General features: G+C 34.5%; 1 protein-coding gene across 3 annotated transcripts in view; it reads left to right on the top strand.

The window, feature by feature from the left end:
* Positions 1-13026, top strand: part of LOC148279041 (uncharacterized) — a 172003-nt gene that overhangs the window by 121940 nt on the left and 37037 nt on the right. For 2 of the 3 annotated variants that reach the window (XM_088230532.1, XM_088230533.1), the window contains exon 2: positions 6544-6796. In XM_088230532.1, the coding sequence (XP_088086658.1) occupies positions 6544-6796 (253 nt within the window). The remainder of the gene's footprint in view (positions 1-6543; positions 6797-13026) is intronic. The other variant, XM_088230534.1, reaches the window with a different exon arrangement.

Raw genomic sequence — 13026 nt, forward strand, 5'->3', positions numbered from 1 at the left:
TAACGTTTACCATTTTGCCTATGTTTGAACATCCATATAACTTCAAATCTGCCGTCTGTCGACTTTAGTGATGTAAAAGAGCGGCAATCTTTACTGTTGCGAAGAAAATGTTTTTTAATATGATGAAAGAACATTTTAAGTTATTTCCTGCAAAGTAATATATTTGCAGTTAAAGCACCTTAGGTAGGACACGTCGATTTAAACCGAATCCAATTTGTTGAACGTTAAATAAAATCGAACCTGTGGATAAAATTTTCGATTTTATTTCTGGTTTTGTTGAAACGGAGGCTAGTCTTCGTTGGGTTAGGTAGTTAGCATAAGAGCCGCAAAGTGTTCGTTCGAAAAGGTAGTCAAATAAATCAAAACTCTTATTTTAAAATGTTAATTCTTCCGAATCAGCTGAAACACTTTCACCAAAAAATAAACTGTTACTGGGATAAAAAAAATCCGTAATTTTTCGGAAACAGCTGTCGTCTCATAAGAAAATTAAACTGTTACTTTGAAAAAAAATTAGTCGGGGTTTCAAATGAGCAAGTTTGTAGAGCAGTCTGACAAAACCTTGCCACCCCCGCATGAAAATTAAATAAATGAAAAACTGTTTAATAATAACAGTTGAGAGCAGCGTGGCTCGTTACAAGTAACAGTTTAAATATTGTTGTAAAATGTGTTTTAGAAACAGATTGATTTGTGAAACGGTAACTGGTACTTCTTTTAAAAAACTGAAATTTCCATCTCTAATGTAGTGGAAACGAGAGCAATATACAATTATGATGGCATTCATCATCTCCTTATCCACACCCAGTGATGCATAGAGCTCTGTATTTGAGTTCCAACTGCAGTGTATATGGATCGGTTATTTTTTTACATGGAAGGTAAGGTGATCAGTCAAACGCTTCAAGAGGCCAGTCCATGAATATTGAAATATACAACAATATTTCCCGTTTACCCTGTTAGCTAACGAACCTAGGACCTCAAACCTGGTGGGCGAACACCCTAACCACAACACTACGAGGCGGGCTTATCTCCACTCGGTTTCTTTTTTTAAGATTTTTACCCGAGAGCTGCCATCGAGTCAAAACACTCGTCCAGGTTTCTAGTTCTATTTTTACGCTCAGAACTGTATTGTACTGTATTCAGAGCAGAACTGTGAGATACACGTGTAGGATACGAACGAACTAACGAAACGAAGGCACAACATGCTAAGGGGTCGGGGCTGGTAGCGTACCTTGGAGAAATTAAATATCAGAAGTAGCAAGAATCCACTAAAATATTTAGGCGCAACCCTAGGTGTCTATGGACATTAAATAAAATATATCGTCGTTTTGGCACAACGAATTTTCGAAAAATGAAATTTCTTCATAACTGCCATAAAATAATCCTTGTTTACGTCATATTTTATATCGCGGTTTTATTAAAATTTTTGGTTGGGGATCAGCTTTTAACTTTAAAAATGCAGTATCTTCCAACTGTAGTCCTTAATTAAATTAACTGTAGCTTGATTAAAATGACAACTGTCAAACTTATGTCAATAGTGATTGGAAATTACTGATCACTGACATGTACCGATCAAATCGATTCATTCAAACATGAAACTCTGTTTCCAAAAATATATATAAAATCGCAAAAAAGCCTATTTTAGTGTGTTTAAGACCACCACCAAAAAATAAGACATTTATACTTTTTTCATAAACAACATCAAATAAATTATTTTTTTATTCGATCAATTTACATTGATCAATTTGTCCCATCTCTGACGTTTTTGCAAAATGATGGAACCTTGCAAGAACGTCTTTAATAATTAGGTTTATTTTAGTTTTTTTTTAAATTTCAAAGCTGATTTTATATATTTATGCTGATTTATATGTCAAGCATTGTATTCAAAAAATAAATTAACATACCAGATACGAATGATTTTTCGTGTGTCAATCCTTAGACGACACTACAAAGTTATGTCGTCACTTTTGCTGACAACTGTCATTCTAATCATGTATTTTAAGGACTTTAGTAAAATGTTAGTTACCAACTTGTTCCAGAAACCAGAAGATATATACGCACAAATAAGTTATAGACTGTCTTTTTTTGTTTTTGTTTGCAAATTTGAATAATCTTCTATATGTATGTATATTTTTTGTGTGATCCCGTGTAAGTTGGTTCTTTACTTTCAGGGTTAACTGTGTGTAGTGTAGAAAAAAAGTGTTTATGTACTAGTAATTTGTACCGTGTCGCAGTCGGCAGTAGAGACATTCCGTGTCATTTTTGTAGTGTGTAGTGCCGGGAACCATGTTGAGTTTAATTTCAGCCCGTCGTCATTGCTTATGCTTTTGCACGAATAATGAAAGATGCAATTAAAATACACAAACACCCCCGAATAACATATGTCTTTATACTCACATAATAACTAATAACGAATTCGTCCTTCTTTAGTGTAGGTATGTAAAATACATTGGAATTCATTTGTCACCGTATCTCTTCCAGTCTAGACCAATGCCAATATTATAATTATTATTATCTTTTTTTATTCAGAAAAACAACAGCAATACAACAAATTATACACAGCATTATAAAAAAACATAAAATCAAGCCAAATCAGTTTTCCATATAAATACAATTATAAAAATCCATTTCATTTAGATATAAATACACGTAGAAGTGCATCTATCAATCTTATGATCATCAATCAATCTTATTTTAATCTTCCTTGTTTCATATTGTTATCTCTACCGGGACAATGCCCGCGTTCCAACAAATTTTAGGTGAAATGTTTCGATATTCATATACGTACGATACGTTTCATCTCTTTCTTTCTCATGCGAAAATGTAGAGAGAAAACATTAACTTTGGGACAGTTATAGAATTGACCCGCGCGGGCGGTGATTTTTCTTAATAATATTCTAGATAACGTGTATAGAAATACGAAGGTTAATAGGTCATTATAAATTTGAATGAATGATTTAAAAATATAAATTATAAAACCTAATTACATTATATTATGTACTTTCTTTATAATATATTTTAGGTACAATTTTTTTTTTATTAGTAGCAAAATTTGGGGGGCCATTGACCCAATGGACATAAAGGAAAGCCGCCGCTGCTTGGCGGGTTATTCCTTTTATAAAAAAAGGTGATGGAGGGTATAATTATTTTCTGTAGAATGCAAATATAGTCTTATTTTTTTTTCGAATTGGATCAGTTTTATGTATCGACTCCCCCCCCCCCTCATCACCAACCCCCGTGGGCAGTAATCAAAATAAGTTTGATAATCTATGAGTCGGATGAACATCGGAGCCGGACGGACGTCGCTTTGCTTGGTGTATTGCTGATACATCTACTTACGGGAAACGTGTGTTTGTGCGTCGTATAAAATACCTAACTCACGCGTGCTGGCTTACCACTGCCTCTCCTTAATAATTGTGCCATATAATATAAAGTGGAAAAACTTCATCCGAAGACTCTTACTAGAAATCTTTCTCGTATTTTCCTAACTAACAAAATAACTTTTAAAACCAGCTTATGAGTTGTATAGGCATTAATTTCATTTCAATTTAAAGCAAGTACTTCAGTATAACTGAGTTGATTGAAGTTATTTTTTGCACTATAAACATGGAATCATTTAAGGTTTAAATGTATCTAAAAAAGCAGCTCGGTACATTCGTATAAACGTAGAAATTGGGCGCAAGGTTGTCATGTCCGATAAGTTGTGTACAGTACTCGTATACGCCTTCCCACCTGGCTGTAATACGATGTCGTCGGTCTAACTTGGAAAATTCGTAAATCCAAAACTATTTTGTTTGGGGGAAATTAATATATTAAAAACAGTTTTTACTACAGAAGCGAAATTAAAAAATATAACAGAGCACTGTACGAATATAGAAGTTTTACACACATATCGATTATTTGAAGTCGTAACAGAAAACTCAAAAATATCGTTTTTGGCCATTTGTGAACTTACGAGTTTTATAAGTTGGGGTGACGATAAACGTGTATATAATTTCGTATAATAATAATGTATATTTATTTCAAAGTAGTTTTAATATTTTGATTATTTTATGGCGGCTTCCGTGGTGTAGTGGTTAAGACGGTTGACTCACACACGAAAGGTTCCGGGATCGATTCCCGATAAGAACAAAATCAAATAATGTGATTTTCTCAAGCCTTAGTGTTCTGTGCTGTAATTCACCACGGTAATTCGGCGTCCTGGCCTGTTGTGGTGCAAATAATAATAATGATATTTGTTTTTTAAAGTTAGAAAATAAATTAACAACTGATGTTTTTATAATATTTCTTTCTGTGTGATAAATGCACTTAATAATTTTGATATAAAATTGTGAAAAACTGGTTAAGTTTTACTATTTTATTTCCTCAACGCGCAATTTGGCATCTTCAGTCTTAGAGAATGGCTGAGACTCGCAAACGAAGGGTCCTGGGTTCTTTTTAAATTCAAAATAATTTTATAGACCCTCACGGATTTACATTATTTAAAAAAAAATATTGTTGGTGTGTTTCCGTGTACCTGGTCGACTTATCCGCCGCAGATCTCGTTTTTGTTCTGCAAGTTCTAGGACCAACTATAACATGCATTAACCTATCCTTAGGCTCCACTTATCGTTGTCCACCTTTTTAAAAGGCGTATTTTGAATTTGTTAATTTTTTAGACGACTTTTCAGGAATTTGTTTGGAAACTTTTCGCCTTAAAAATTATTAAAAAAAACAATCTTACTGTATTTTGCTGGGTTTTTCATTAGTATTTTAATACAGTATTGTGCCCATTTATTCCATAAATATAACTTAATTTTTATTAAAATATTCATAACTCAAAACAAGATACGCCTTTTTGAAATATGGACGACGATATATGGTAATCAGTATGAGAATAAGGTTGATATATTGTGTTCTGGACTTAAAAGTTATAAAACGGGTTTGATTTCTTTTTTCTCTCTCTTGTTTTTCTGTTTTGGTGCTAATAAAAATATACATATAATAATAATAATAATGTTTGGATAATTTATATAGCGCCATTTTTGTGAAAATCATCTCAAGGGAGCTGTACAATAAATAAATATCCCAGCACGTCTTGCAGCTACAGAGCGCATGGACGGTTGTGATTCTAGTTCCTCGTCTTCAATTATGATATATAGGAGCTAGATAACAGCACGTCTTGCAGCTACAGAGCGCATGGACAATAAGAAATCTGGCCCCTATTTACATTTTCATGTTAAAAAAAAATAATATTTGACAATGAAGTTTAGAGTTTAAGTGATATTTTGAAAAAAGAAATAAAAAGCAAATTTACAAAAATAGAAGTTAGATAACAACAAGTCTTGCAGCTACTGAGCACGTGGACGGTTGAAATTCTGGATCCCATTTACTAAATTTAGATATTTGATAGTTGATAACATTTACATAATATGATAAAAATAATATGATAGCTAACATCACAAAAAGTCGTGCAGCTACAAAACGCATCGACGATGTTTATAATACATAAATAATACAACAAACCGAACTTAACTGTGATATTTTTTATCAAGTACAGTGAGTACATCTGCGGACATCGAGTAACACCCACGTACTTTCAATGTATAGGCGTGGTGGGCGCATAAACAATGGGACCATGTCCGATTGAACACAATTTTATTATTCCGTCGTAAAGTATTGTCCGCCATCCGCCGTGGCTAAGCGGGTCGCGAGCGGAGCGGGTCTAGCCCGTTCCACTCCCGGAGCTGAGAATATAAATATAAACAAACTAGTTCCAAGCGGGCGCAACACTCGGCCGAATCTCGTTTGCCGGCCGTAGGAGGATGGTGAAGTGAATCAGGTCGAAAACTGTGTCGAAGCTCGTGCATTTAACTTTAAAATCGGACTATCGTTTCATTGTCGCTGACGCGTGACTTAGAAGTCCTCGGTTCGAATTTATCTTCAGAACTGATTTCCTGACTTTAATTTTTCCATCGTCCGTACCTAATGGTGCATAGGGTACTGAGCTGGCCTTCTTAACGCTTTGTGTGCCAGTATAGCAACATATTACAATGGAAAGTTAACGGTTATCTTCAATTTTATCTACAAAGTAAAATTAAGTTTTCCGTATGAAATATAGAATACGCATGCATTTTTTCTCTAAACGTGTGCAATTACAGGTTACCGATGAAGATACTTTAATTTTCATACAAATATACGCATTTTCGTACATAAATTTCGATTTTACTTTATAGATAACTCTGTTAACTTCCGATTGTAATTCCCCCGCAGGGCCCTGATTACAATGAGAAGTTGAGAGAGATATCTTCAATAATTGTCAAAGTAAAATCGAATTTTTATTACGAAAAAGTTCATATTTTTTATTTAAAACGTGTTCAATTATATGTTAACGACACATTTTGTTTTGAAAAAACCTTTTTGCTTTATAGAAAATTTAAGATAATTCTGTTAACTTCCCATTGTAGACGGAGCCCTAAAGCCTATTTAGTACTGATCCCTATGTATTAGAATATAATAAAATATAAGAAATTATTAAAAATTTCTAAAGAATTATTTTCTCATTTTTAGAGGGCGTGCTGTTCGTGCTCGTGCGGCTGCCGGCCCCGGCGCGCGCAGGGAGCGGTAGCGGGAGCGGGAGATGGTCTCGCGGCCCCCGGCCAGCAGAGCAGCCCCCAGCAGCCGCAGGTGCAGGCGCAGGCCGGCCCCCCCAGCCGGGCGCCGTGCTGCGCGCGCCACGCGCGCCCCACCACGGCCTCGCACAGCAAGCAGCTGGCGGCGGGCGGCGCCAACCACCCGCCCCAGCCGCAAGGTAACGCCAAACGTAATACACGATTGTTCATACCCTATTTACTGACCCACACACCACACCACACCTCGCGCAGCAAGCAGCTGGGGCGGATAGTTGTCGGCAAGATTACGCCAAACGTTACACACGATTGTTAATACCCTGTTTACTGGCCCACACACCACACCACACCTCGCGCAGCAAGCAGCTGGGGCGGATAGTTGTCGGCAAGATTACGCCAAACGTTACACACGATTGTTAATACCCTGTTTACTGACCCACACACCACACCACACCTCGCGCAGCAAGCAGCTGGGGCGGGTGGTTGGCGGCAAGGTTACCCCAAACGTTACACACTATTGTTTATACCCCATTTACTGACCCACACACCACAACCTCGCCCAGCAAGCAGACGGTAGCAAGCAACAACATGCCCCAGATAAAATAGTTCACTGAATGCGGCTTTATAATTCACCTGTTAAATGAAATTATGTTAATCAGTCTTACGCTTCAGATGCCAGTCTGTGTGTGAAATAGACCAGAGTCTTTGAACGAGTGTTTTGACTCGATAGCTGCTCTCGGGTAAACCGCTTCCCATGAAATTATCGTCCCAATAAACACTCTTCGCAATAATCTAAACACTGGCGTATAGTAAATAGACATGTCATTCCTGTGCTAGCTACATCCTTCTAGGTTTTTAAAAAAATTTCTTAATAAACAAAATAAAAAATAAATAAAATAAAAATATATTGCATAAATTTATTTATTTATGTATTTATTTATTCATTCAAAATTACACTCGCTAAAATATATAAGTGAACTCATTAAGGCTTTTTAGGCTGCGCCTGTGTCAAGCCATAATAATTAACAATAAAAAATACACAGTCAAATTAATTAGATTAAATTATAATGACATGATGCAATAGAATAACAATCCAGAAAAACAAGGTATAAGTAAAAAAATAATAAAATTCCAAAGAATACAATGTAAAAAAGATATAAATATTAAAATATAAATTATATAAATTTAGATTCATATATAATCAAATAGACAAAATAATAGTAAAATATAGTAGTATTGAAAAAAAAACAAAATAATAGTATCATTGAAATGAATAGAAAAAGAACACATATATAAAAACATAATTGAAACGATAATTGAGATATGGTTTCTAGAAACTCACTTTATACTTTAGTTAAAAATAGGAGTAATAAATAATATGCCAAATAAGAGTAAGTACTAAATTAAATAATACAAAAATACATAATGAAAAAACATAAAAATATCAAGATATTTGAAAAGTAAAAGTATGGAAGGAAAGCAGATTTGTCAATTTTTGCTAATTGCTAATCTCAAACTTTTAAAAAATAGGATTTTTATTTACGAATAGAATATTTACGATAATATGTCTGTACAGTTACGGTGTAATTAAAGTATTTTCTCACCATACGCGACGGCATTATTCTTCGTAGCGTCACGTCTGATCACAACGGAAGTCCGTTAGAGAATGAAGAATAGAAGAATGGAGGCAAGCAAGGCAATAGGGAAATATCACATACTACAATAAAAACACGTGAAATAGATTTAGAAAAATTTATTGTATTTTCGAAATCAATGTCGATATTGTGGAGAAATGTTTTCATACATAATTAAAAAAATAAAATTGTTTTAAAAAAATCGCGACATGTTTGACCTTGAAAATTGTGACGTCAAGATTTGTGACGATATTCTGTTTTTTTTTAAACGGTCGCAAACAAAGTTCAAAATCCCCAACCCAATCCCAATCGTGTCTTATTAGGGGCGTGGCCAATGCAATGAACCGTTTTCGCTTGAATTCAAAATTACAAATTTAAAAAAAATATATCCTACTAATGAGTACAAAAAAATTTTTTTTACTCGACAGTATTTCATAGACCCTCGTTAATTTAAAATTGTAAAAAAAAGTGATATTTCCCTATTACCCACGAATTGAAATGCAGTCTTTTACGCGCTTGTAACGTATCTATTAAATTATAAGTCATTTAACCAAAACCATTCTTACACACTATCGCCGACAGTCCATTACTAACCAAACCTTCCCTTAGTTTTAAGTTTTGATTTAATTAATAACAAAAATGCGTTTATTGAATAAAAAAATTTGTTAACATTGATCAGTTCAAAAATATCACCATCCATAGTGAAGTGACAACTGTTTCGCCTCCTCGGGCATATTGATAATTACAGAGTTCAAATTACAATTTAATCGTAATGTAATATTGAGAAAGATATTGAAAGGAGGGTGAGTGCCGGAAACAGGGTGAACCGTAGACTTACATTTAACTTGGCCAAAAAAATGTTTGTCGTAGAAGGAAAAACTAGTTGTTCACAATGGAGTTCTGGTGCCGACCCTTATGTATGGGAGCGAAATATGGAACTGGAAAAATAATTATAAAAGTAGGCTGAAAGCTGTCGAAACGCAACCTCTCAGGCGAGTGTGTGGTAAAAACACGTATGATAGGTGCGCAAAAGTCGAGATCCGCGCATTACGTAAGGCTGAGCCTAGTTTTATCGAGAAAGAGAAATCAAGAAAGGGGTGCTGCGTTGGTTTGGACATGTAGAGCGAATGGACAGCGAAAGAACGGCTAAAAGGATTTGCGATTCGAAGGAAGACATGGCATCACCAAATTCAACCCAAAGGAAAACGGCGTACCTAATAGTTTTTTTATTTGTTTGTAATCTCTTTGATATTTCATTCTAGGTTTATCTAGGTTTTTGTAGTCAACATGCATAAGTGTTGTAAAAAGTACACTAGGAAATAATGAACATAAAATTAATTAAATAAGGAAAATAATTTTTAGGCAAAACTTAAGTTTGTTAGTGAAAATTCTTGGTGGAAGTTCATCGTAATTTATTATATAAAAATAATTGTACAGTTAAAATTAATTTATTTGAATTTTATTATTTTTGTTTGAAAGATTTTTTTCACAAAGTGTTGCCGGGTTATATATTATAAATAATGTGACTTTAATGCGTTTATATATTTATATAACCGAGTTGTGTTGTGGTCCCGTGGCTAGTGTCGCGGACTGACGGATCGGGCCCCAATTACAATGGGAAGTTAACATTTATCTTCAATTTTTATCTACAAAGTAAAATTCTTTAGAGTTTTCTGTATGAAAAGCAAAATATGCATTTATTTTTTTTTAAACATGTTCAATTATGGGTTACCGATGAAGATGCTTTAAATGTTCATGCAAATATGTCGAGAAACCGCGTACGCGCATCAAACTGAAGCCGACTAAACAACTCATAAATGAGTAGTTTTTCGTTTTGGTCATTAGTTACTCTGTAGACGTTGCTTAGTACGGAACTGCCGATTTAAATTCAACTATGCCGTGTTGTCGTTTGTAAGTGTCAAAATACTGCTGGGATTAAAAGGGAACACGGTGGGATCACACTTCATGTGTAAGTAGTGAATTCACAAATAATATTATTTATTTTACTGTCTGTCAGATTGTTAAATAAAACATTGTGGACATTTTGTTAGTATTGCCAGGGTAGTCGATTTTTTTTACCCGGCTTTCCATTAATAATCCTTACTATAATATTGAACCGTAATAATTTACTTAATTACCAAATATTTTTTTTTAAGTTTGCTTAATAAAATTATATGTTTTAAAAGTCAAGTCAGTAATTTTTTTTTGTGGTAAAACGTAACATAACACAAAATTATCTTATATTTGTGTTATGACAGCGTATTGTTCACGGTCTGGCAACATCACGCGGCCACTTCACGCATGCGCGCAGGCGGGGTGGAGGCGTATGGTTAACTTTTGGACACAGTACGATGTATGCAAACTTGGTTATGCGCGCCTTCCGGTATATTATAATTCTTTGATATAAAGACATCCGAAACACATAAATTTATTACATCCAATAGTAAATAATACATAATATCGTGGTTATACAAGTAAAAGTGACCATTTGCAAAAATGTCGAATTTGAGATTATTGACTTTTTGACATCGTATTAGCATAATGCTTGACTGGTAAAAATGCCAAGTCGATCCGACACTCTAAAAAAAATAGTTTTTCAAATATGTGTCCATTTGATAGAAGCTCAAAGATTTTTGACAAGTAAAACTGACCAACACACATAGTCACTTTTATTAGTAAATTTAAGATCCAAAGAATCGACCAAGTAACAGTCAATTTTACTTGTAGGTAGATATCACGAGTGAAGAGTTAGTTAGAGTTAGTGGTTAGTAAGTTAGTATTCGTTTTGTATTTGACAGATTGATATGTTTTTTTTTTATAAAAAGTTAATTAATAAAATTTATTCCTTAGATTATTACGTAACACTTCTTTATTGTTTGTTCTTTTTCATTTATTTTGTATTTCTGTGTTTATTTAACCTTTATAAATATTTTAACAAACAAGAATCTAATTATGTATTTGACCAGTTTCAATGATTTTAAAGAAAGGTAAGATTTTCCTAATGCTGTGGGTGTTTTTAGCAAATTGAAAAATGCTGTTTTTGTAATCGACACCATTTTCAGAAGCTGATTAATACAGTTTTTTGTATGAAATCGGTCTGGCTGTTTTTAGCAGAACATAGAATTGACCTTACTGCATCTTATAACAATCTCATTTTTTTTAATTGTGGACTGGCTGCTTTCTGCATAACAACGTTTAATTGAACTCTAGAAAAACACTAAAATGGCTCCTCTGAACATTATTGATTTTGTTACTTGGTCAATTTCTCTTGTATGCCCACGATATACGTCTTTTTTCAGTCCCGTAAAGTTAGCATTACGGGTTAGCAAATTCGCAAACGAAGAAATAGAAATTTAATTTTGATCAATTAAAACGTTTTTTTCATTCCGATTTTCGTACTTGGTTTAGAAAGTATTCGCAATTAGCATGTCGTGTTCGTCAAATTAATTTGACACAAAGGCGGTATAATAGATACGCCGCGCCGTTCGCACTTATTAAAGCCTCAGTGCGCTGTACCGTTGTCGGGCGTGCAAGTATTCGGATCTTTTTGCAGTATTTAACTGCCTGATGAATTTATTTGCACATAACGCGATACGAGCCCAGTTCCCACGCCTACGGCGAGTACAGTTCTTCGTCTTTCCTTATTGTTATCAATTTCACACCGAGAGCAATTATTTCGCGTGGCATTTACGACTCGCAAATTTATTTTTGTACACAGACCATTAGCTTATTTTTTATGGCGATAATTAAAAAATAAATAAAAATTAGAAATAATTTTACTGTTGAGAAAGAATTCCCAGAAAGTCGCGTACCATCAAGGCGGCCTCCGTGGTGTAGTGGTCAAGACGCTTGACTCACGCACGTAAGGTTCCGGGATCGATTCCCGGTGAGAACACAAAAATTAAAATGTGATTTTTCTTAAGCCTGGGTGTTCTGTGATGTAATTCACCACTGTAATTGGGCCTGCTGGTGAAAAAAAAAACAAACTAACAAACCATCACGCCGTTTCCCCGTAGGGGTAGGCAGAGAGGATAGCACGCCATATCATTCTGTCTTTGCATACAGACCTCGCTTCCTGTACATTCATACATCTTCTCATGCACGCACGCCGATTATTCCTACTTTTGACATGTCCATCTTCAAGTATTTGATGGACTTGATCGTGCCATGTCTTTCTCGGCCTTTCTCGTTTTCTGCATCCATCAACATTCACATCGTAGATCCTTTTAGCTGTTCTTTCGTTGTCCATTCGCTCTACATGTCCAAACCAACGCAGCACCCCTTTCTTGATTCGGTCGATAATGCATGTCTCAGACTTACACAGTTCACGGATCTCGACATTTGTGCACCTATCATACATCGTTTTACCACACATTCGCCTGGGGGATCGCATTTCGACAGCATTTAACCTACTTTCATCATAATTTTTCTAATTCCATTCTTCGCTCCCATAGATCAGAGTTAATTTTATTGTATTTTACAGTAAATGATAATTAGGTGTTTTACGATGTGAATGCCGAGTAAAATAACTGAAACCATTTTTAATTAAGATTCTACCATAAAATAAATAGTTTTTCCATTACTTTTAATTTTTTATTATATTCTATTTTATTTTTACTAGTATATTATTGAATTAAATCATTAATACCAAATAAATTATGAAACATATCTGCGTTAGGTACCTCTGATATGAAAATGAACTATTCGCACTGATTGGTCCATAGGGCGCTAAATTGGTTCACCGATTCCAGTCTACAACTTAAAATAAAATCATATTTCCATTTTTTACA

This window comes from Micrasema longulum, unplaced genomic scaffold, assembly GCF_059751315.1.
Source record: "Micrasema longulum isolate JH-2025_06_02 unplaced genomic scaffold, ASM5975131v1 h1tg000778l, whole genome shotgun sequence".
Lineage (NCBI taxonomy): Eukaryota > Metazoa > Arthropoda > Insecta > Trichoptera > Brachycentridae > Micrasema > Micrasema longulum.